This window comes from Oncorhynchus gorbuscha, linkage group LG25 (assembly GCF_021184085.1).
Source record: "Oncorhynchus gorbuscha isolate QuinsamMale2020 ecotype Even-year linkage group LG25, OgorEven_v1.0, whole genome shotgun sequence".
Taxonomy (NCBI): Eukaryota; Metazoa; Chordata; class Actinopteri; order Salmoniformes; family Salmonidae; genus Oncorhynchus; species Oncorhynchus gorbuscha.
Genome location: NC_060197.1, coordinates 25,002,967 through 25,026,834, shown reverse-complemented (window position 1 = coordinate 25,026,834; position 23,868 = coordinate 25,002,967). Strand labels below are relative to the sequence as shown.

General features: G+C 42.1%; 1 protein-coding gene across 7 annotated transcripts; it reads left to right on the top strand.

Annotated features, from left to right (window-relative positions):
- Positions 1-2,026: 2,026 nt before the first annotated feature.
- Positions 2,027-20,691, top strand: LOC124014128. 7 transcript variants are annotated; one of them, XM_046328859.1, is made up of 26 exons: positions 2,027-2,173; positions 2,445-2,508; positions 2,984-3,046; positions 4,329-4,397; positions 8,588-8,665; positions 8,801-8,860; positions 8,958-9,020; positions 9,154-9,228; positions 9,422-9,496; positions 9,605-9,676; positions 9,780-9,845; positions 10,001-10,066; positions 12,109-12,180; positions 12,307-12,378; positions 12,469-12,546; positions 12,672-12,737; positions 13,062-13,145; positions 13,252-13,335; positions 13,813-13,866; positions 14,020-14,127; positions 14,219-14,287; positions 16,087-16,126; positions 16,224-16,275; positions 16,559-16,973; positions 17,641-17,838; positions 19,101-20,691. In XM_046328859.1, the coding sequence occupies exons 2-26, from the start codon at positions 2,446-2,448 to the stop codon at positions 19,395-19,397; spliced, it is 2,439 nt and encodes an 812-aa protein (XP_046184815.1). In that variant the 5' UTR covers positions 2,027-2,173; position 2,445; the 3' UTR covers positions 19,398-20,691. The 7 variants fall into 7 exon arrangements, with proteins under 7 accessions (XP_046184815.1, XP_046184817.1, XP_046184816.1 ...); XM_046328861.1 differs by having other exon boundaries at positions 2,028-2,173; positions 4,329-4,385; XM_046328860.1 differs by having other exon boundaries at positions 2,028-2,173; positions 9,431-9,496.
- Positions 20,692-23,868: the final 3,177 nt, after the last annotated feature.

Sequence of the window (23,868 nt, the reverse complement as noted above, 5' to 3'; positions counted from 1 at the left end):
CTTTGGTGAGAATTGCAGTAACTGCTACTTTGCTTTGGCTCTGATGTGATCAACCCATACATTTCTAAGAATAAAGTTATACATGAAATGATGCTCGTCTGACTCAACAAGTAATGCTATTGTTTGTATAACTTTGCTGCCCGGCTTTCCTAGGAATGGGACAGCCTTTTGAATAACACAATTGTGTGTGTGTGTATTAATACTCCAGACCATCTTGTACGATAGATTGAGACAGCATTGTCTTTCCATTCCAAACTGTCTCTACTAGGTAGAGGAAAGATCTCCAACCATTTGAGTGCAAATGAAAAGCAACATTTCATCCATGTATCTACTGGCACTTCAATGCACTTAAGAGGCAGGGTCAACTCAGTTAGTGGGGACAGTTTCAGGACAGTGATCACACACCAGACAGACCATCGTTACACTCTTACTCTATGCATTTTCTAAATGCTTTAAGGAAATGTATTGTGACCTAAAAACATAATGTAGCTTATACTAAAGTCTGATGAAATGTTGTCTTTTTTTATTTGATGTGATCAGTCTTCAACAACCCCAAAAATTGAACAAAATCAAAAACACCTGTTTTGCTGTAATAAGAGGACTACAGCTCCCAGAGTACACCTGACGTTACCAAGCTATATCTGTACCAAGCCGTGGTTGCTGTTGTGATTGTGTTGCGTTCAATAGCAAATATCATCCAACTGTCTTCTGAGGTGCACATATAGAGCAAGCTAGAGCACAGTCTTTGTCCTGAATAATTTCCTTGTCGACAACATTTATTTCATGTTTCCAGTGGTTGTGCCTGCATATTTCCCCTCCCCTCTAATCAAGATCCACAATCTGGTGCTGGAATGCAGGTCCCCACTCCATCATGCTCGGTGCTCAAGCCTCATGTCCACCAGATGCAGAAAACTCTTTGCATCCTGGGGAAGTAGTTCATTGTCAATGGAGCAGTCCGAAACGTTACGGTGCGTTCTGTGAACCGCGTGCATTCAATTACCAGGCTGTGGTACAAACCGAAGTACACACAGACTCCACTTATCTATCTTTAACAGTACTAGTGCGTATGGACTCCTGAAACCGGAACTCGCAAGATGTCAGCCCCCACGAAAGATTGTATATGCGACAGAGTAGAATATGTTGAAAACAATGGTTGGACATATTGGAGGCAGGCTTTAGTTCTTATTATAGCTAAGTGGGACAGGTGCGCCACTCTGTCAGAAGGCAAAGTCTGCTCGATTTAAAACAAAAGTTACGTAATTAAGCACATGTATTAATGAGTAGGATTCTATGTTTTCACAAGCAAAAGTGTTTTGTTTTGTGTGTTTTTTTATATATTTTTTTTACAAATTCTTTATCTGCCTTCCCAATAAAAACTAGTTTGAAAATTTTATGGAATAAATATTCCTGGATGATGCAACCTTGTTGACAACATGACCGAGCGGTGCAAATTACTGTTTGATTTGAGACGGGACATATGCCGGTAAACCCCGGGCTAGATTAATCGAACCCCCTCAATAACTCTGACTGTAAAAAATGATCAATACTAGTGGGCGGGTCTTCTCAGTTCTTACATCTCAAACTTTTCACAAAGCGCAGAAACAGGGCATTTGGCTTTCACAGTTGGGTTCCGACTCGAGTGTCCGGTGTACTGCTCCCCTTTGCGATAAAATGAGCTTATCATACACCGACACAGAAAGAAAACGTTGAATGCAGTCATGTTTGTGTTGAGCTCCCGAGTGGCGCAGCGGTCTAAGGCACTGCATCTCAGTGCAAGAAGTATCACTATAGTCCCTGGTTCGAGTCCAGGCTGAATCACATCTGGCCATGATTGAGAGTCCAATAGGGTGGCGCACAAAACGCCCAGGTTAGGCCGTTATTGTACATAATAATTTGTTCGTAACTGACTTGCCTAAAAAATTAAAAACCCTATTTCTCGGCAGTGGCGGAATTTCAGATAAAATGAGTTTAACAAACGGGAGCAGAAAGAATAAAGTTGAATGCCGTCAAGTTTGTGTTGACCATATTCCGCGTCAGTAGGCTACTTCCCATCGCTGCAAAACCAGTTTGACAAGTCATAAGGGAAGTGACGGAATATCAGAAGTGTTTTCCTTCGCGTTTTCTACAGCCCTACTGTAACACCTCAATTATAACTTATATGTGCCATATTAAGGTAGGCTTTAATGCTTCATATTATCGTATTGCATAATATTGTGAGTGGTGATAACAACCAACGCTATTGTAGTAGGCTAAATATATCCCAGTCGTGTTTTGTATTGACATTGATTAACCTGGTCAAAGTCAACTCAAGGTAGTTATGTATCTGACCGGTATCCGTGGTTATAGGGACACATATAACACAAGGGTGCTATACAACCTGATTGTGTGTGTGTTCTATTCGAGTCATATGTTTCTCATGTATCACTTTTGTGTATGTAACACAGTATGAATAGTCCGCGAAGGGACAACAAGTCTTCTCCAGTGGTTCCTCCCAGACCCAGCAGTGAGGTAGGACACTGATTCAATACACACACTAGAGCTGGAACGATAGACCGAAAAGTATCGAACAGACCGATCACTTATCGCAGGCATTTTGCTGATCTCGATCATTGCGGTGAGTAGCCTATACTCGAGAAATGTGAAGTTTGAAAATTAGATGTTTGTTAATATGGATAATTGGGACAATGATTTCTACAACCATCAACATTAGTAGTAGTAGTTTAAGTACTAGTTTGTAAAAACTGTAATGCACAGTAATGTTATAAACTGTATCATTGTTTTTACCCCCCACCCCACCCCACCCCCAGTGTCCCATTGAATCCAGTGAGCTCATGTTATGTGTGTATGTGGTTGTGTGAATCCTGATACAAAAAAAGTGTCCTATTGAATGGACAAATAGTGTTTCTTTCATTGTTCTTTTTGTAATTAATTTGTTTATTCATTCATTTGGTCCATGATATTGATCTCTTCTGTCTTCACACAGGAGATGAGCAACCCAACCGCACACCGCTTGAACAAAGGGAATGATACGAGCAGTAACTCACAGGTATCAAATCAAATCAAATTGTATTTGTCACATGCGCCGAATACAACCTTACACCTGCTTACTTACAAGCCCTTTAACCAACGATGCAGTTTTAAGAAAATACCCCCAAAATTAAGCGATAAGAACAACAAATAATGAAAGAGCAGCTGTAAATAACAATAGAGGGACTATATACAGGGGGTACCGGTACCGAGTCGATGTGCGGGGGCACCGGAGTCGAGGTAATTGAGGTATCTACATGTAGGTAGAGTTATTAAATTGACTATGCATAGATAATAGCAGAGAGTAGCAGCAGTGTAGGGGGGGGCAATGGTGTACTGACACACACAAACAGCTCTGTCTTACCATACTTGTGAGGACTTTTTGGGGAGCAACAATTGATTCCCATTCAAAATCCTATTTTCCCTAAACCTAACCACTGACCCTTAACCCTAACACTAATTCTAACCCTAAAACTAAGCCCAAAATAGCCTGCTTTTAGCAACGCGGGTGTATTTCCATTCACTAGCAATGCTTTCAATTGTATTGGGTTGCACAAACACAGTCCACAGGAAGACAGAAGTTAAATACAATTCCATTTCAACTTACTGTGCCGGTGGGTAGGATATTTGGTCATTATGACAGAGGTGATTTGAGACAAAATATCGTAAGGATCGTATTATTATTAAACAGACTTTCCAAACGTGGGTGTGTCGTAGACCCTCTTCCTCTCGGCTTATCTCATGTCAAAATAGATGTCCTGCACATGCGTCATAAGTGGGCAAAAAAAGGAATAACTTGCGTTGGACTTATATTTTGACATGAGGTAAGCCGAGAGGAAGTGGGTCTACGACACACCCACGTTTGGAAAGTCTGTTTAATAATACAATCCTTTTCGATATTTTGTCTCAAATTCCTGTCCACTGGCACAGTAAGTTGAAATGGAATTGTATTTCACTTCTGGATTCCCGCAGACTGTTTTTGTGCAACCCAATACAACTGAAAGCGAGGCCAGTGTATGTAAATATGCCCACTTTGCTAAGAGCAGCTAATACATCCCCATTGTATCGTCGGTGAACACAACACTAACGAAAAGTTGTTTTCTTTTACAGAAGATACAACGATGCAGTTGATGCAATTGACTGTTAACCATAATCAAACAATTGTTTTCAGGAGAATAACACTGAGAGTGAGCTGCTCCCCAAAACCAAGGTTATAAAAGGCTTCAACTGAGCATGCTCTCTCTGCCCATTGTAAGTAGATTTTGTGATGAGTTGTGTTTTTGTTTGTTTCTTTCCAACAGAGGACTGGGATGATGGGAGTCATGCAGAAAGTCAACCCGTTCAAAACCAGGACACAGGTTACTACATCAGTAATGTTAAATAGATTACTATTTTCATAGCCTAGTCCCAGATCAGTTAGTTCTGCTCAAATCAAATCACATTTTATTGGTCACATACACATGTTTAGCAGATGTTATTCCGGGTGTAGCGAAATGCTTGTGTTTCTAGCTGCAACAGTACAGTAATATCTATTTTCTAAATTGTAGAATAACATCAAAACTATCAAATAACAAATATGGAATCATGTAGTAATCAAAAAAGTGTTAAACATATCAAAATATATTTTATATTTGAGATTCTTCAAAGTAGCCACCCTTTGCCTTGATGACAGCTTTGCACACTCTTGGCATTCTCTCAACCAACTTCATGAGGTAGTCACATGGAATGCATTTCAATTAAAAGGTGTGCCTTGTTAAAAATGTATTTCTGGAATTTCTTCTTTCCTTCTTAATATGTTTGAGCCAATCAGTTCTGTTGTCACAAGGTATGGTTGGTATACAGGAGAGCCCTATTTGCTAAAAGACCAAGTCCATATTATGGTAAGAATATCGCAAATAAGCAAAGAGAAACAACGGTCCGTCATTACTTTAAGACATGAATGTCAGTCAATCCAGAAGATGTGTACGTTTCTTCAAGTGCAGTCGCAAAAATGATCAAGCGCTATGATGAAACTGGCTCTCACGAGGACCGCCACAGAAAGGAAGACCCAGAGTTACCTCTGCTGCAGAGTTAACTGCACTTCAGATTGCAGCCCAAATAAAGGCTTCACAGAGTTCAAGTAACAGACACATCTCAACATCAACCGTTCAGAGGAGACTGCGTGAATCAGCCCTTCATGGTCGAATTGCTGCAAAGAAACCACTACTAAAGAACACCAATAATAAGAAGAGACTTACTTGGGCCAAGAAACACGAGCAATGGACATTAGACTAGTGGAAATCTGTCCTTTGGTCTGATAAATCCACATTTTGATATTTTTGGATCCAACCGCCGTGTCTTTGTGAGATGCAGAGTAGGTGAACAGATGATCTCTGCATGTGTGGTTCCCACTGTGAAGCATGGAGGAAGAAGTGTGATGTGTGGTGGTGCTTTGCTAGTGACTGTCTGTGATTTATTTAGAATTCAAGGCACATTTAACCAGCATGGCTACCACAGCATTCTGCAGCGATACGCCATCCCATCTGGTTTGCGCTTAGTTTGTTTTTCAACAGGAAAATGACCCAAAACACACCTCCAGGTGTGTAAGGGCTATTTGACCAAGGAGAGTGATGGAGTGCTGCATCAGATGACCTGTCCTCCACAATCATTTGACCTCAACCCAATTGAGATGGTTTGGGATGAGTTCAAACCCAGAGTGAAGGAAAAGCAGCCAACGAGTGCTCAGCATATGTGGGAACTCCTTCAAGACTGTTGGAAAAGCATCCCTCATGAAGCTGGTTGAGAGAATGCCAAGAGTGTGCAAAGCTGTCATCAAGGCAAATGGGGGCTACTTTGAAGAATCTAAAATATAAAGTATATTTTGATTTGTTTAACACTTTTTTTTGGTTACTGCATGATTCCATAGGTGATATGTTATGGTTTTGATGTCTTCACTATTATTCTACAGTGTAGAAAATACTATGTTGAAAAAACAATGTTTACTACAGCAACAGGGGCAGGCAAACGACAGGTCAAGGCAGGCAGGGGTCGATAATCCAGAGTAGTGGCACAGGACGGCAGGCAGGCTTAGTGTCAGGTCAGGTCAGGCAGAGGTCGGTAAATCCAGAGTAGGGGCAAAGGCACAGGACGGCTGGCAGGCTCAGGGTCAGGGGTAGGCAGAGTGGTCAGCCAGGCGGGCTCAGAGTCAGTACAGGTAAAGGTCATAACCAGGAGAGCGGGAAAAAGAGAGATTGGGGAAAAGCAGGAGCTGTGAAAGACCGCTTGTTGACTTGATAAACAAGACGAACTGGCAACAGACAAACCGAGAACACAGGTATAAGTACCCAGGGGATAATTGGGAAGGTGGGAAACACCTGGAGGGGGGAGGAGATGAGCACAAAGACAGGAGAAACAGATAAGATCTTTTCCATTTGAACATCTTGGTCATGTTCTGTTATAATTGCCACCCCTCATAGCCTGGTTCCTCTCTACGTTTCTTCCTAGGTTCAGGCCTATCTAGGGAGTTTTTCCTAGCCACCTTGCTTCTACACCTGCATTGCTTGCTGTTTGGGGGTTTAGGCTGGGGTTCTGTACAGCACTTTGTAACATCGGCTGATGTAAGAAGGGATTTATAAATACATTTGATTGATTGATCAGGGCATGACAGACTGGTACTCTATCTAGGGCAGCAGCCTCTAAGGTTCAGGATTTCATATATGGGTGGAAGCTGCCGAGTGATGGTTATTTAACAGTCTGAGGGCCTTGAGAAAGAAGATGTTATTCAGTCTCTCAGTCCCAGCTTTGATGCACCTGTACTGATCTCGCCTTCTGGATGATAGTTGGGTGAACAAGCAATGGCTCGGGTGGTTGTTGTTCTTGATCTTTTTGGCCTTCCTGTGACATCGGGTGCTGTAGGGGTCCTGGAGGGCAGGTAGTTTGCCCACTGTGATGTGTTGGGCAGACCGCACCACCCTCTGGAGAGCCCTGCGGTTGTGGGTGTTGCAGTTGCCGTACCAGGCGGTGATACAGCCCGACATGATGCTCTCAATTGTGCATCTGTAAAAGTTTGTGAGGGTTTTTAGGAGCAAGACAAATTTCTTCAGCCTCCTGAGGTTGAAGAGGCGTTGTTGTGCCACCTTCACCACACTGTGGGTGGACCATTTCAGATTGTCAGTGATGTGTACACTGAGGAACTTGAATCTTACCACCTTCTCAACTGCAGTCCCGTCAAAGTGGATAGGGGCTTGCTCCCTCTGCTGTTTCCTGAAGTCCATGATCATCTCCTTTATTCTGTTTACGTTGAGTGAGAGGTTATTTTCCTGGTACCACACTCCCAGGGCCCTCACCTCCTCCCTGTTGGCTGTTTCGTCATTGTTGGTAATCAGGCCTTCTATTGTTGTGTCAAGGGAGTACAGGAGGGGGCTATGCACGCGCTCTTGTTGGACCCCTGTGTTGAGGATCAGTGAAGTGGAGGTGTTGTTTCCTACCTTCACCACCTGGGGGCGGCCCATCAGGAAGTCCAGGACCCAGTTGCACATGGCGCAGTTCAGACCCAGGGCCCTGACCTTAATGATGCGCTTGGAGGGTACTATGGTGTTGAATGCTGAGCTATAGTCAATTAACCGCATTCTTACATGAGTATTCCTCTTGTCCAGATGGGATAGGGCATTGTGCAGTGTGATGGCGATTGCATCATCTGTGGATCTATTGGGGCAGTAAGCAAACTGAAGTGGGTCTAGGGTGTCAGGTAATATAGAGGTGATATGATCCTTAATAAGCAAATTAGGCACATTTGTGCAGTCTGATACAACATTTTGAGCAGAAATGCAATGGTTTATTGAATCAGACTTAAACTTTGCACATACACTGCTGCCATCTAGTGGCCAAAATCTACATTTCACCCGGGCTGGAATAATACATTATGGCCTTTCTCTTGCATTTCAAAGCTGATGGTACAAAAAAAAATACAAAAGAACGGTTGATGTTTTCTTTGTATTATCTTTTACCAGATATATTGTGTTATATTCTCCGACATTCCTTTCACATTTCCACAACATTCAAAGTGTTTCCTTTCAAATGGTACCAAGAATATGCATATCCTTGCTTCAGGGTCTGAGCTAAGGGCAGTTAGATTTGTGTATGTCATTTTAGGCGAAAATTGAAAGAAATGGGAGGATTCTTAAGAGGTTTTAACTAACCTCTCAAAGCACTTCATGATGACAGAAGTGAGTGCTGTGGGCGATAGTCATTTAGTTCAGTTACCTTTGCTTTGCAAACTCCTAAGGTCATTGTCACACCAACTCCCGTAGGAGTTGGCAAGGCATACACATATACTATTTTTCTATTTGGCAAGGCAGGATAAACTGATCTGGGACCAGGGACTGTATTAAAAAAGTGCCTCACAGTAGGAGTTCTGATCTAGGATCAGTTTAGCCTTTCAGATCATAATGAATAAGATAGGGAGAACGTCATCCGAGATCAGCACTCATTCTCTGAGACGCTTTATAAATACAGGCACAGACTACTATTTTTAGTGGATACAAACACCAAAGATCCTCATTGATCCTTCTCTTCCATCCAGGCCTCCTCTACGGCCAGTACAGCTACAGATCCAGTGTCAGAGAAGACTGTGGATGGAAATGTCCCTGAAGTGAAACAGGTAGATTTCTGCTCTGCATACTCTGTATCTAAACTGATCTGACTTGTCAGACTTCTGGTCCTTTTCATGAATGATTAACAAAAAAAGATCTGTGTGATATAATTGAGGGAACCATCATGCTTGTATGTGTTGCAGAACCTGGGTATGTTTAAAGGAGTGACACAGAAAGTCAACCCATTCAGGTCCTCTACACAGGTATTAGCCATAATCCAGTTGATCGTACTATGTTGTTCAACACTATGTTTCTTACATTTAGTACCAATTTGTGTGTGTGTGTTTGTGTGTGTTTTAGGCGAGAAAAGAGGACCCTCCAAAAGACACTGTGGATCAGGAAAAGCTACCAGAAGGCAAACAGGTAAACCTGTCTGTTCATCCTTGAATCTAAAGCATCATTATCCTGATTATAGGACTATATTAGTGAGTAGAGTAAAATGGTATTGTTGCTGCTGTACTGAAAGGACTTTTTGTGTCACTTGTGCACCTTTCAGGTCTTCCAGAACCCTGGAATGTTCACGGGAATGATGCAAAAAGTCAACCCTTTCAAATCTACAGCACCGACACAGGTCGTGAAGAGGAGTTCACTTGGTCACATTACAGTCGTCTCCTGAAATACATTTGTTCACCCTGTATCATATTGCAAAACAATAGTAATATTTAGGACTGATAATTAGAATGGCGTTACTCACGCAAAGCAGTAAATATTCAAATTCCCTCTTTTCTCTCTCTCCCTTTCCCTTCCTCTCCTCATGTTTTGAGGACACTCAGTCAATACACAGTGATCTGTCCTCCAGTGCTGGCAGTCTGGCCGAGAACACCACAACAGAAAGACAAGTACAGCCCATGTCAAAATAATGTCCTACCATGTAGTCTGCCAAGTTACACACCAAGGCCTATTGAAGACTATTCTGTACATTCGTTATCTATTTGCGTGTGTTTCAGGTGAGAAAGGAGGATCCTTCGACAGACACTGTAGGTCACCAAGTGACAGCGACGCTACCTGAAGCCAAGCAGGTAAAGATGTTTATCCATGTTCAGTATAATAATGAGTTGAGGAACTTTAAGAGCGGATCATTCTGAAAGGGATTTGTAATGTCATGTGGTTTTGCTTTTGCAGAACCCTGGAATGTTCACGGGAATGATGCAGAAAGTCAACCCATTCAAGTCTACAGCACCGAATCAGGTACTCGTGTCGATGATGGTGATGATGATAATGCTGTATCATATTGCGATGAAACACTTTTGGACGGATGCTTTTGGTTATGTAAAATGCCAAGCTGTGCCAAATACTCTAACTCACCGTTTTCCTAATTTCTCCATTTCTCTCCTCGTTTTCAGGATACTCAGGCCGTACACAGCAATCTGACTTCCAGTGCTGACAGTCTGGCTTCTACAGGAAGACAGGTACAATACAGCATATATACAAAATAAAATACATATATATGTGTATGTCACGTGCTTCATGAACAACAGGTGTTGACTTAACAGTGAAATGCTAACTTAGGGGCCCTTCCCAACAATGCAGAGAGAGAGAAAATAGAGACATAATAGAACAGTAAAACGCCGAATAATAGATACACAATGAGTAACGATATACACGGGGTATCCAGTACAGAGTCGATGTACAGGGGAGTGAGATCATTGAGGTAGATATGTACATATAACTAGGAACAAAGTGACAGATAGCAAATAATTAGCACCGGCATATGTGATGAGTCAAAAAAGTTAGTATGTACAGTTGAAGTCGGAAGTTTACATACACTTTAGCCAAACACATTTAAACTCAGTTTTTCACAATTCCTGACATTTAATCCTAGTAAAAATTCCTTGCCTTAGGTCAGTTAGGATAACCACTTTATTTTAAGAATGTGAAATGTCAGAATAATAGTAGAGATTGATTTATTTAATCTTTTATTTCTTTCATCACATTGCCAGTGGGTCAGAAGTTTACATACACTCAATTAGAATTTGGTAGCATTGCCTTTAAATTGTTTAACTTGGGTCAAACGTTTTGGGTAACCTTCCACAAGCTTCCCACATAAGTTGGGTGAATTTTGGCCTATTCCTCCTGACAGAGCTGGTGTAACTGAGTCAGGTTTGTAGGCCTCCTTGCTCGCACACACTTTTTCAGTTCTGTCCACAAATGTTCTATAGGATTGAGGTCAGGGTGTTGTGATGGCCACTCCAATACCTTGACTTTGTTGTCCTTAAGCAATTTGCCACAACTTTGGAAGTATGCTTGGGGTCATTGTCCATTTGGAAGAACCATTTGCGACCAAGCTTTAACTTCCTGACTGATGGCTTGAGATGTTGCTTCAGTATATCCACATCATTTTTCTGCCTCATGATGCCATCTATTTTGTGAAGTGTACCAGTCCCTCCTGTAGCAAAGCACCCCCAGAACATGATGCTGCCACCCCCGTGCTTCACGGTTGGGACGGTGTTCTTCGTCTTGCAAGCCTCCCCCTTTTTTCCCCAAACATAACGATGATCATTATGGCAAACAGTTCTATTTTTGTTTCATTAGACCAGAGGACATTTCTCCAAAAAGTACTATCTTTGTCCCCATGTGCAGTTGCAAACCGTAGTCTGGCTTTTTTATGGAGGTTTTGGAGTGGTGACTTCTTCCTTGCTGAGTGGCCTTTCAGGTTATGTCGATATAGGACTCATTTTACTGTGAATATAAATAATTTTGTACCTGTTTCCTCCAGCATCTTCACAAGATCCTTTGCTGTTGTTCTGGGATTGATTTGCACTTTTCGCACCAAAGTATGTTCATCTCTAGGAGACAGAATTTGTCTCCTTCCTGAACGGTGTGACAGCTGCGTGGTCCCATGGTGTTTATACTTGCAAACTATTGTTTGTACAGATGAACGTGGTACCTTCAGGCATTTGGAAATTGCTCCCAAGGATAAACCGGACTTGTGGAGATCTACAAATTTTGGGCTGATTGGCTGATTTCTTTTGATTTTCCCATGATGTCAAGCAAAGAGGCACTGAGTCTGAAGGTTGGCCTTGAAATACATCCACAGGTACACCTCCAATGGACTTAAATGTTGTCGATTAGCCTATCAGAAGCTTCTAAAGCCATGACATCATTTTCTGGAATTTTCCAAGCTGTTAAAAGGCACAGTCAACTTAGCGTATGTAAACTTCTGACCCACTGGACTTGTGATACAGTGAATTATTAGTGAAATCATTTGTCTGTAAACAGTTGTTGGAAAAATGACTTGTCCTACCCGACTTGCCAAAACAATAGTTTGTTAACAAAGACATTTGTGGAGTGGTTGAAAAACTAGTTTTAATGATTCGAACTGTACCATTTAGACCTATCCATGATATGTCCCCCCTCGTGTAAACTGCACATGTACAGGGTTATCAGAACACAAGTCCTTTCCTATTCAAGACTATGTTTTACATTTGGTATCCATTTGTGTGTATTTTAGGTGATAAAGGAGGACCCTCTAACCGACTGTGTGGATCACCATGCCACAGAAAAGCTACCAGAAAGCAAACCGGTAAACCTGTTCATGAGGCATAAATAAGATATACATAAATAAGATATACATAAATAAGATATACGTTTTTTTTCTGCTGTCATAGAGAAGATTTGTGTGCCATGTGTTCAACTTTGTGTATTGCAGCAGCAGAATCCTGGAATGTTTATGGGAATGATGCAAAAAGTCAACCCTTTCAAATCTACAACACCGATTCAGGTAGCCGTGGTGATTATGATCGACCTGTATCATGTTGCAAAGTTACGCTAAGTATTCAAATGGACTATTTTCTCTCTGCCTTCTATTCAGGACACCCAGTCCATACACAGTGATCTTTCTTCCAGTTCTGGCAGTCTGGCTGAGAGTAACAGTTCTGCAGGCAAACAGGTAAACCTGTTTATCCCAGGTGCTGAGGCATACACCTTCTTAGTATAGAAATAGAACCGTGCTCGTAGAGGAACATTTTATTATCACTACTAAGTGATTTCTGTGTTCACCTGTTTTTTTTTCAGAACTCTGGAATGTTCAAGGGAATGATGCAGAAAGTCAACCCATTCAAATCTACAGCACTGACCCAGGTAGCCTACACACCCTTGTCGTGATGCAAAGGAAGTTCCGATAGTTTAGACCAGAGATTCCCAAACCGGTTCTGGAGTAACCCCAGCCAGTCCAGTTATTTGATGTATTCCAGAACTAGCACTGCTGATTCAACAATTGCAGGGCTTGATGATGAGGAGATAATTTGAATCAGCTGTTCTGGAGTTCATCGAAGACGTGGACTGGCTGCGGGGTACACCGAAGGAGAGGTTTGTGAAACCTGGTAGAATGTCACTATATGCAAAATGGCAAATGATTTAAATACTCCCCCTCTCTTCCTCACACTCCCTTCCTCTCCATTTCAGGAGACTCAGCCGTCATACAGCGATTCATCCTCCAGTTCTGACAGTCTGAGTGACACCAGCGTCTTCAGTCCTGCGGAGAATCAGGTACGACAGCGCGTCTGCGATGTCCCGACCTGCAAAATAAAATGCAATTGCATATTTCCCGCACAGGGTTAGCTAAAATAACAACTTGCTCCATCCCCTGTCACAGACCGTGTGGTACACAGAAAACGAAGCAACTTCTTCAGTGAAAAGTGGACCTCCACCACCACAAGAAAATAAGAAAAGGACTGGGGCATGTCGCTTTTTTATTTAATCATACTATTATATTATACAATCAAATGTATTTTAAAAATTAAGCAATAAGGCCAGAGGGATTGTGGTATATGGCCAATATACCTTGGCTAAGGGCCGTTCTTATGCCCGACGCAAAACGGAGTGCCTCGATACAGGCTTTAACCATGGTATATTGGCCATATACCACAAACACCAGAGGTGCCTTATTTCTATTATAAACTGGTCACCAACATAATTAGAGCAGTAAAAAAATACATGTTTTGTCATACCCGTGGTATGCGGTCTGATATACCATGGCTGTCAGCCAATCAACATTCATGGTTCAACCACCCAGTTAATAAAGCCATTTTTACATCAGCACTTGTCACAAAGTACTACACTATAACACTATCATCCTATTTAAGTACATCATCTACATAGGGCCTCTTCATAGGGCGTGTGTTCTTATGTTTCTGTCTGTTTGTTTCTCCGGTAGACATTCCAAATCCGAAGGATTCTCCCTGGTGCCCTGTTTGGCTCTGAAGCTAAAGTAACCATATTTCCACTCTCTTCCTTTTGGTCTTAGTTATGCCTGTCTTTTTTTTTTTACTCTAGGTGTGTTATTTTCTTAATTTTCTTCATGAATAATATTACAGTTTAATAATATCTTCGCGCACTTATATTCATCTTTATTTTCCTACAGAATACTGATGCTCAGCCCACAGCCCAGGCGGGCCTAGTGGATGTCCAGACACTGGAGATGGCTGCAGTGCCAGTACCTGGTGAAGGAAACCCACCGGACAGTGAGGATGTATGTATCACATGTACTTATGTTGCATTATGATACTACCGAACTCACTTTGACAATCCTTATATTGCATTATAACACTATGACACTGGAGATGGCTGCAGTGCCAGTACCTGGTGAAGGAAACCCACCGGACAGTGAGGATGTACAGTATATCACACAAGTGAGTACACCCCTCACATTTTTGTAAATATTTGAGTATATCTTTTCATATGACAACACTGAAGAAATGACACTTTGCTACAATGTAAATTAGTGAGTGTACAGCTTGTATAACAGTGTAAATTTGCTGTCCCCTCAAAATAACTCAACACACAGCCATTAATGTCTAAACCGCTGGCAACAAAAGTGAGTACACCCCTAAGTGAAAATGTCCAAATCAATATTTTGTGTGGCCACCATAATTTTCCAGCACTGCCTTCACCCTCTTGGGCATGGAGTTCACCAGAGCTTCACAGGTTGCCACTAGAGCCCTCTTCCACTCCTCCATGACGACATCACGGAGTTGGTGGATGTTAGAGACCTTGCACTCCTCCACCTTCCGTTTGAGGATGCCCCACGGATGCTCAATAGGGTTTAGGTCTGGAGACATGCTTGGCCAGTCCATCACCTTTACCCTCAGCTTCTTTAGCCAGGCAGTGGTCGTCTTGGAGGTGTGTTTGGGGTTGTTATTATGTTGGAATTACTGCCCTGCGGCCCAGTCTCCGAAGGGAGGGGATCATGCTCTGCTTCAGTATGTCACAGTACATGTTGGCATTCATGGTTCCCTCAATGAACTTTAGCTCCCCAGTGCCGGCAGAACTCATGCAGCCCCAGACCATGACACTCCCACCACCATGCTTGACTGTAGGCAAGACACACTTGTCTTTGTACTCCTCACCTGGTTGCCGCCACACACACATGACACCATCTGAACCAGGACATGGTTCCAGTAATCCATGTCCTTAGTCTGCTTGTCTTCAGCAAGCAGACTGTTTGCGGGCTTTCTTGTGCATCATCTTTAGAAGAGGCTTCCTTCTGGGACGACAGCCATGCAGACCAATTTGATGCAGTGTACGGCGTTTGGTCTGAGCACTGACAGGCTGACTCCCCACCCCTTCAACCTCTGCAGCAATGCTGGCAGCACTCATATGTCTATTTCCCAAAGACAACCTCTGGATATGACGCTGAGCACGTGCACTCAACTTCTTTGCTCGACCATGGCGAGGCCTGTTCTGAGTGGAACCTGTCCAGTTAAACCGCTGTCTGGTCTTGGCCACCGTGCTGCAGCTCAGTTTCAGGGTCCTGGCAATCTTCTTATAGCCCAGGCCATCTTTATGTCGAGCAACAATTTTTTTTTTCAGATCCTCAGAGAGTTCTTTGCCATGAGGTGCCATGTTGAACTTCCAGTGACCAGTCAGTATGAGGGAGTGTGAGAGTAATGACACCAAATTTAACACACCTGCTCCCCATTCACACCTGAGACCTTGTAACACTAATGAGTCACATGACACCGGGGAGGGAAAATGGCTAATTGGGACAAATTTGGACATTTTCACTTAAGGGGGTACTCAATTTTGTTGCCAGCGGTTTAGACATTAATGGCTGTGTGTTGAGTTATTTTGAGGCGACAGCAAATTTACACTGTTATACAAGCTGTACACTCACTACTTTACATTGTAGCAAAGTGTCATTTCTTCAGTGTTGTCATATGAAAAGATATACTCAAATATTTACAAAAATGTGAGGGGTGTACTCACTTTTGTGATATACTGTATGTACGTATATTACATGCCCTGTGTTGCATTATAACACTTCATAATTTACTATGACACTGGATGGTGGTTATTGTACATGTATGCTTTACATCGCAACATAACCTTAAAACATATGACTCACTGTGATACTGGTGGGCATAAAAAATATACCTCTGTGTATTCATACTGCATTATGTGTATGTGACTAATAGTATTTTATTCTTAGAAGGAGGAAGGTCTTATGGACTGGTGGCAAACAGTAGAGGGTATGTTTGGCACAGAGCGCTATTTTTCACCAGTGTACAAGTGCGTTCTCCCGTCATTGTTTACAGTAACTACAGCTTATATCTCTGCTCCCCCAAGGTTGGGAAACGTGGAAGGAGTCCAACACCTTTGACGCGGATGAAGGCGAGATGTAAAGCATTTTCATGTATTTACCCCATTGGTTGTGTCGTTTTAAGAGAAATTGTCAATGTGGGATTTCATACAACGTGTATTAAACGTCTTTAGGGAACCCAACTGAACTGCATAACGCCGAGACATAATATTTATAGTGTAAGATCAGGCTTATTTCTCCAGGATTCCCAAGGGATCGTTGTTTGAAAAAGGATACAAGTTCTTACAAACCACTCCCTCTCTTTTCTTTCTCAATTATTCGCCACCTTTTCTTATTTGTCCTTCCCCTCTCTCTCTCTCAGGGCAGTGGAGGCGGTGGCGGATCGTGTCTTCATGGCTGCCCGTCTCTTCGTGCGTCTCTTCAACCAGCGCGGGGCCTCCTTACAGCAACGCATCCTGGAGCTCCTATCATTGGCCGACGCCGCCGACAGCTTCCACAAGAAGACTGTGAAGGCCAGCGTGGGGGGCGGAGTCGCCAGCGTTGCTGGGAGCATCACCACTATCACTGGCCTCATCTTGGCGCCGTTCACCATGGGAACGTCGCTCATCGTCACGGCGGTGGGCATCGGCGTTGCGACGGCGGGCGGGGTAGCGTCAGCCTCTGCAAATATTACCGATACGGTGCATTCCAAGACAGACAGGAAGAAGGTGGAGAAGATGATTCAGGATTACCAGGAGGAGATGAAGGATATCAAGGAGTGTCTGGACTTTCTGCAGGTGGGTGAAGGGTGGAGTTGTCCCTAGATCGGGGGTCGGCAACATGCGGCGCACGTGTCAGGACTGGCCCGCGAGTGATTTTTCTTTTGGCGCCCCAAAATTTGTAGTTATATATCTTTTGGAATTTTAGTTTTAAGTTAAAAAAATCTTAAACGGTAAAATCACCAGGAATTCAGCAAAAAAGTGAGTTTGGTTTAGGAAATCTGTTCCCATGTATTCCCACGAATAAAAAAAGAAACGTGATCGTGTCTCAATGTAATCTAGGTATGAAATTCTTATTATTTTCAAATGCAATCTCTTTTTGGGCTTAGCTGTGGTCAATTTGCGGTGTATAAATGATCAGAATTATGTTCCGGCCCCCCGACCATCCACTCTGACGAATCGACCCGCGGCTGAATATAGTTGCCTATCCCTGCCCTAGATGCTGATCTTAGTTAGTTTAGTATTTTCACCACTAATGGTGAGGTTTTGAAATGGAGGAGGGGAAGCTGATCCTAGATCTGCGCCTAGGGGAAACTTCACCCAGCAGTGTGCAGTTGAGTTGAGGCGGGGGGGATTTGGGTGTCTTGACCTCTGACTTTCTATCACGTTGTTGCTTCTTTTCTTACTCTCCCTTTTATTTCTCCCTTGCGCTTTCTCTTTCTCCATCTCTCTCCATCCACCTCAGGTCGGTATGGAGACCCTGGAGGAGTGGGACTTTGATGAGTACGTGGACAGCATCTCTAAGAAATATCTCAACCAGAATGTCAAACACGTGATGAAGGAGGGTGGCCGGGCCGGCAAGGCATTACTAATCAACACAGAAAGTCTGATCAACACCGTGCAGGTTCTCAACGTGGCAGGCGGAGCGGCCAAGGCAGCCCAGGTACATGATGATGATAATACATTATTTGTTTGGTACAAATTAGGTGTATGGACATTTAAAGATTCAAATATTTCAAGTCAATTGGGATACTTGCTTTTCCGCCGCACAAAATTATAATCGCAGTGCAGTTATCACAAAACATTATTTTCTGTGTTATAAAGGCCTGGGGAAATGTGGCTATAAAGGCTATAAAGGCCTTGGGAAATTTGGCTATAAAGGCCAGGCTATAAAGGCCTGGGGAAAGTTGGCTATAAAGGCCAGGCTATAAAGGCCAGGCTATAAAGGCCAGGCTATAAAGGCCAGGCTATAAAGGCCTGGGGAAATTTGGCTATAAAGGCCAGGCTATAAAGGCCTGGGGAAAGTTGGCTATAAAGGCCAACTTTATTCTTTAAGGAATACCTAGGATAGGATAAGTAATCCTTCTCACCCCCCCCCCTTTAAGATTTAGATGCACTATTGTAAAGTGACTGTTCCACTGGATGCCATAAGGTGAATGCACCAATTTGTAAGTCGCTCTGGATAAGAGCGTCTGCTAAATGACTTAAATGTATGAAATGTAAAAAAGGCCAGGCTATAAAGGCCTGGGGAAAGTTGGCTATAAAGGCTTGGGGAAAGTTGGCTATAAAGGCCTGGGGAAAGTTGGCTATAAAGGCCTGGGGGAAGTTGGCTATAAAGGCCTGGGGGAAGTTGGCTATAAAGGCCTGGGGGAAGTTGGCTATAAAGGCCTGGGGGAAGTTGGCTATAAAGGCCTGGGGGAAGTTGGCTATAAAGGCCTGGGGAAAGTTGGCTATAAAGGCCTGGGGAAAGTTGGCTATAAAGGCCTGGGGAAAGTTGGCTATAAAGGCCTGGGGAAAGTTGGCTATAAAGGCCTGGGGAAAGTTGGCTATAAAGGCCTGGGGGAAGTTGGCTATAAAGGCCCGGGGGAAGGTGTTTAATCGAAATAAAACCAGAGAGAAAGAGGCAAACTGTAGGCTACTTTGGTGAATTTGCGCGGCATGCAAGACAAGACATTGCTAGATACAGATTACCTTGCCATAAGACACTGACTCTACCGTTACGCTTGTTCACACTGAGCTGCCCCATCAAGTTGGCGCTAATTTGCAGCGTCCATCCATAGACTGGGTTTCAAATAGGGAAAAGGAAAAGACAAAGAAAACAAATCACTGATCAAAACAAACCATATAGAATAGATCACAAATGGTTCAGTTCTTGATGTTCTCCATGTGCTGATTAGCTTGTCCTAATTAAATGTTTTATTTTAGGTGATGAGTGTCACCACAGGAGTAATGTCGGGTCTCTTCCTGGCCCTGGATGTGTTCTTCCTGGCAAAAGACTCCATCGAGCTCAACAAAGGAGCCAAGACGGAGTTCGCTGGGAAGATCAGGGAAGTGTGTAAGGATCTTCAGAATGGACTGTTGGAGCTCAACCGCATCAAAGAGCAACTGCAGAAAACTATGGATGGGATCGAGGTGGTGGAGGGAGAGGAGGAGGGAGAGGAGGAGGAGGAGGAGGAGGTGTACGAGTCTGATCCAGAGAAACTGGCCCAGTTGGAAGAATGAATGAAGGAAGAGAGGGAGGGAGGGAAGAAAGTTTTCGGTAGTGAAACCGAAGGCGTTTGACCAAAAATGTTGACCAATTTGATTTGTTACTTATTCCTTTACATGCAGTAGACCTATAATCTGTGCTATGTTTCAGCCAAAAATGTGCCTGGAATGTTTTTGACATGGCCAAACTTTGCCAAATTGCCACTTTATTTTTCAGTTGAGAATGTAGTGCCTTATTTAATGTAACACCGATGGTGTCACTAGTCTTCTTATTTCTATATTTTGCTACTTTTTATGACTGGTTTAGTAGGGGAGAGTTTGGAATGATGACCCATTTTTTACATTCAGCATCACTAGGTCAAACTAAATATAGTATTCTTTCAAACAAAGATATTGAAATATATTTCAGGATGTCATGTATCTCTGGAAATAATCAGAATTCAATGTAAACAAAACACCTTTGAAAACACAGCTTGTCCAACAAAAGTAGTCACTTGGTTTTGGGGTAAATTGAGCATAGGGACACATTTCTAACACTTTGTATTAAAAAAAACACTTTTAATGTATGCTCAGGCCCTGGTTTAACCTCATATCCCAGTGATAATGCCTTGCATTACGCCTATGAAGAAAACACTTAAGGCCTAAAGGGGGGGGGGTGAACCTAACCGAGGAAGGCATTTTTCATCATTTGAGTAATTATGACTAATCATACGGATGGCGAGGTGTCTTCAAAAAACTATGCTTGTTATGCATAAAACTGACAATGTAATAATCATTTTTTATGGGGTATATTGATAGCCAATGGCTCAATTTGACCCTGACAACAATTCTGACTATATTAGCCCACACAAGGATGCACTTTCATGCTTCTGTTGGAATAAGACTTCAATTTTAGTTTATAAAGACCCCAAATGATGTATAGAACAATCTACTTTAGTTTAGATACAAGCAGTGGTGTCAAGTACTTAATAAGTAAAAAATACTTTAAAGTCCTACTTAAGTAGTTTTTGGGGGTATCTGTACTTTACTAATCAAATTTTTGACAACTTTTACTTCACTACTACACTCCTAAAGAAACCTATGTACTTTTTACTCCATACATTTTACCTGACACCCAAAAGTGACATTTTGAATGCTTAGCAGGACAGGAAAATGGTCTAATTTACACTTTTACCAACAGAACATCCCTGGTCATCCCTACTGCCTCTGATCTGGGGGACTCACTAAACACATGCTTCGTTTGTAAATGATGTCTGAGTTGGAGAATGCCCCCAGCTATCAGTAAATACAATAAAAACTGGAACATGTGGCCATCTGCTTTGCTTAATATAAGGAATTTAAAATTATTTATACTTTTACTTTTGATACTTAAGTACATTTAGCAATTACATTTCCTTTTGATTACTTAAGTATATTTAAAACCAAATACTTTTAGACTTTTACTCAAGTAGTATTTTACTGGGTGACTTGATTTTACTTGAGTGTATTTTCTATAACACTCAAGTATGATAATTGGGTAATCTTTCCACAACTGGATACAAAAGCATGATGAAACCTATAACACAAATTAATTTGACTTTGTGAAAATATATTTTTTTGGAACAAACTTGTTTAACACTTTTTCCATGTGGGTTCTTACCTCTTCCTAACTCTTCCAGTCATTCAAGGGTTTTTCTTTAGTTTGACTATTTTCTACATTGCAGAATAATAGTGAATACATAAACTATCAAATAACACATATGGAATCATGTAGTAACCAAACAAGTGTTAAACACATCAAAATATAGTTGAGTTTCTTCAAAGTAGCCACCCTTTGCCTTGATGACAACTTTGCACACACTTGGCATTCTCTCAACCAGCTTCATGAGGTAGTCACCTGGAATGCATTTCAGTTAACAGGTGTGCCTTGTTAAAAGTTAATTTGTAGAATTTCATTCCTTAATGCTGAGCCAATCAGTTGTGTTGTGTCAAGTTAGGGGTGGTATACAGAAGATAGCCATATTTGGTAAAAGACCAAGTCCATATTATGGCAAGAACAGCTTAAATAAGCAAAGAAAAATTACAGTCCAAGATTACTTTAAGACATGAAGATCAGTCAATTCTGAAAATCTCAAGAACTTTGAAAGTGTATTGAAGTGCAGTTGAAAAAAACATCAAGTGCTATGATGAAACTGGCTCTCCTGAGGACCGCCACAGGAAGGAAGACCCAGAGTTACCTCTGCTGCAGAGGATATGTTCATTAGAGTTACCAGCCTCAGAAATTGCAGTCCAAATAAATGTTTCACAGAGTTCAAGTAACTGACACATCTCAACATCAACTGTTCAGAGGAGACTACGTGAATCAGGCCTTTCTGGTTGAAACCACTGCTAATAATAAGAAGAGACTTGCTTGGGCCAAAAAACATGAGCAATGGACATTAGACCAGAGGAAATATATCCTTTGAGTCCAAATGTGAGATTTTTGGTACCAACTGCCGTGTCTTTGTGAGACACAGAGTAGGTGAACATATGATCACTGCATCTGTGGTTCCCACCTTGAAGCATGGAGGAGGAGGTGTGATGGTGTGTGGGTGCTTTGCTGGTGACACTGTCAGTGAATTATTTAGAATTCAAGGCACACTTAACTGGCACGGCTACCACAGCATTCTGCAGCGATACGCCATCCCATCTGGTTTGCGCTTAATGGGACTATCATTTGTTTTTCAACAGGACAATGACCCAAAACACCTCCAGGCTGTGTAAGGGCTATTTGTCCAAGAAGGAGAGTGATGGACTGCTGCATCAGATGACCTGGCATCCACAAGCACCCAACCTCAACCCAATTGAGATGGTTTGGGATGAATTGGACTGCTTAGTGAAGGAAAAGCAGCCAACAAGTGCTCAGCATATGTGGGAACTCCTTCAAGACTGTTGGAAAAGCTCTCCAGGTGAAGCTGGTTGAGAGAACGCCAAGAGTGTTCAAAGCTGTCATCAAGGGTGGCTACTTTGAAGAATCTAAAATAGATTTTGATTTGTTTAACACTTTTTTATTACTACTTTTTTGATTACTATTACTGATTCCATGTGTTATTTTATGGTTTTGATGTCTTCACTATTATTCTACAATATAAAATAAAGAAAAATCCTTGAATGAGTAGGTGTGTCCAAACTTTTGACTGGTACTGTATTTGTCACATGGCAGAGCTACCCCTTTGGAACAACTTACCCCACTTTTCCCTACTGTGAAATATATCGTTTTTTGTTTTGTTTTAGTTGAATAGTAATTTAGTTGAATAGTAATATATTTGTATTGTAATATTGTAGATTAAATGTGATATTTTTTATTTATACATGTAGTATGACCAATAGATATGTTTGGGACTATGATAAATCAAGTCTTTTTCCGAACTTAATAATAAAGGATTTCTCACTTAATTTGAATTTTTGTTTTGTTTCCTGTCAGACCGGAATATTGGGTGATTATTTTACATTTTGATCCTTCCCAAGGAATATTAACGCTGCGATGTGTTCAGTTGAATTTGCGGAGGATAAAAGGGTGTGTTATCATTTAAATCCACTAGAGGGTCACTTGTAGTTTTGAGTCAAAGGAATCTGAGCAGCAAAGGAAAGTACCGACTAACCTACAGTATTATGACAATGTTTTTCTCTCTGTCACAGGAAGAGGGCGCTGCCTCTACAGGTATGGGGTTTGATTGAGCTTGATTGAAGAAAATGTCAGACTTAGATGTTGCAGATTCAAGATTACATCTACATCAATTTAAAATGAATATACACACAGAGTGTACAATACATGAAACACTTGTGCTTTCCAAGACTGTGTGAGTGGTCCCAGGAATCAAACCCACTACCCTGGCGTTACAACTGAGCTACCAAGGACCACTATTATCTTTGTCAACCCTGGAGCAATAATACTTACTTACGGGCCCTTCCCCACAATGCTGAGAGAAAGAAAATAAAGAAAGAATAGAAAAATATTATATAAAAAGTAATAATAAAAGTATCAATAGATACATAATGAGTAACGATAACTTGGCTATATGTACAAGGGGTACCAGTACCGAGTCAATGTGCAGGAGGGGTACGAGGTAATTGAGGTAGCTATGTACTACGAATAAAGTGAGAGATTTGTAAACAGTAGCAGCAGCATATGTGATGAGTCAAAAATGTTGCGCAAAAAGTTTCCATGTGGGGCCTCCCAAGTGGCACAGCGGTCGAAGGCACTGCATCGCAGTGCTAGCTGCGTCACTACAGATCCTGGTTTGACCCCAGGCTGTATCGCAGCCGACCAGAAGCCCCATGAGGGGGCGGACAATTGGCCCAGCGTTGTCCTAGTGACTCCTGTGGCGGGCCAGGCACAATGCACACTGACTTAGTCACCAGGTGTACAGTGTTTCCTCCGACACATTGGTGTGGCTGGCTTCCAGGTTAAGCGAGCAGTGTGTCAAGAAGCAGTGTGGCTTGGCTGGGTCGTGTTTCGGAGGATGCA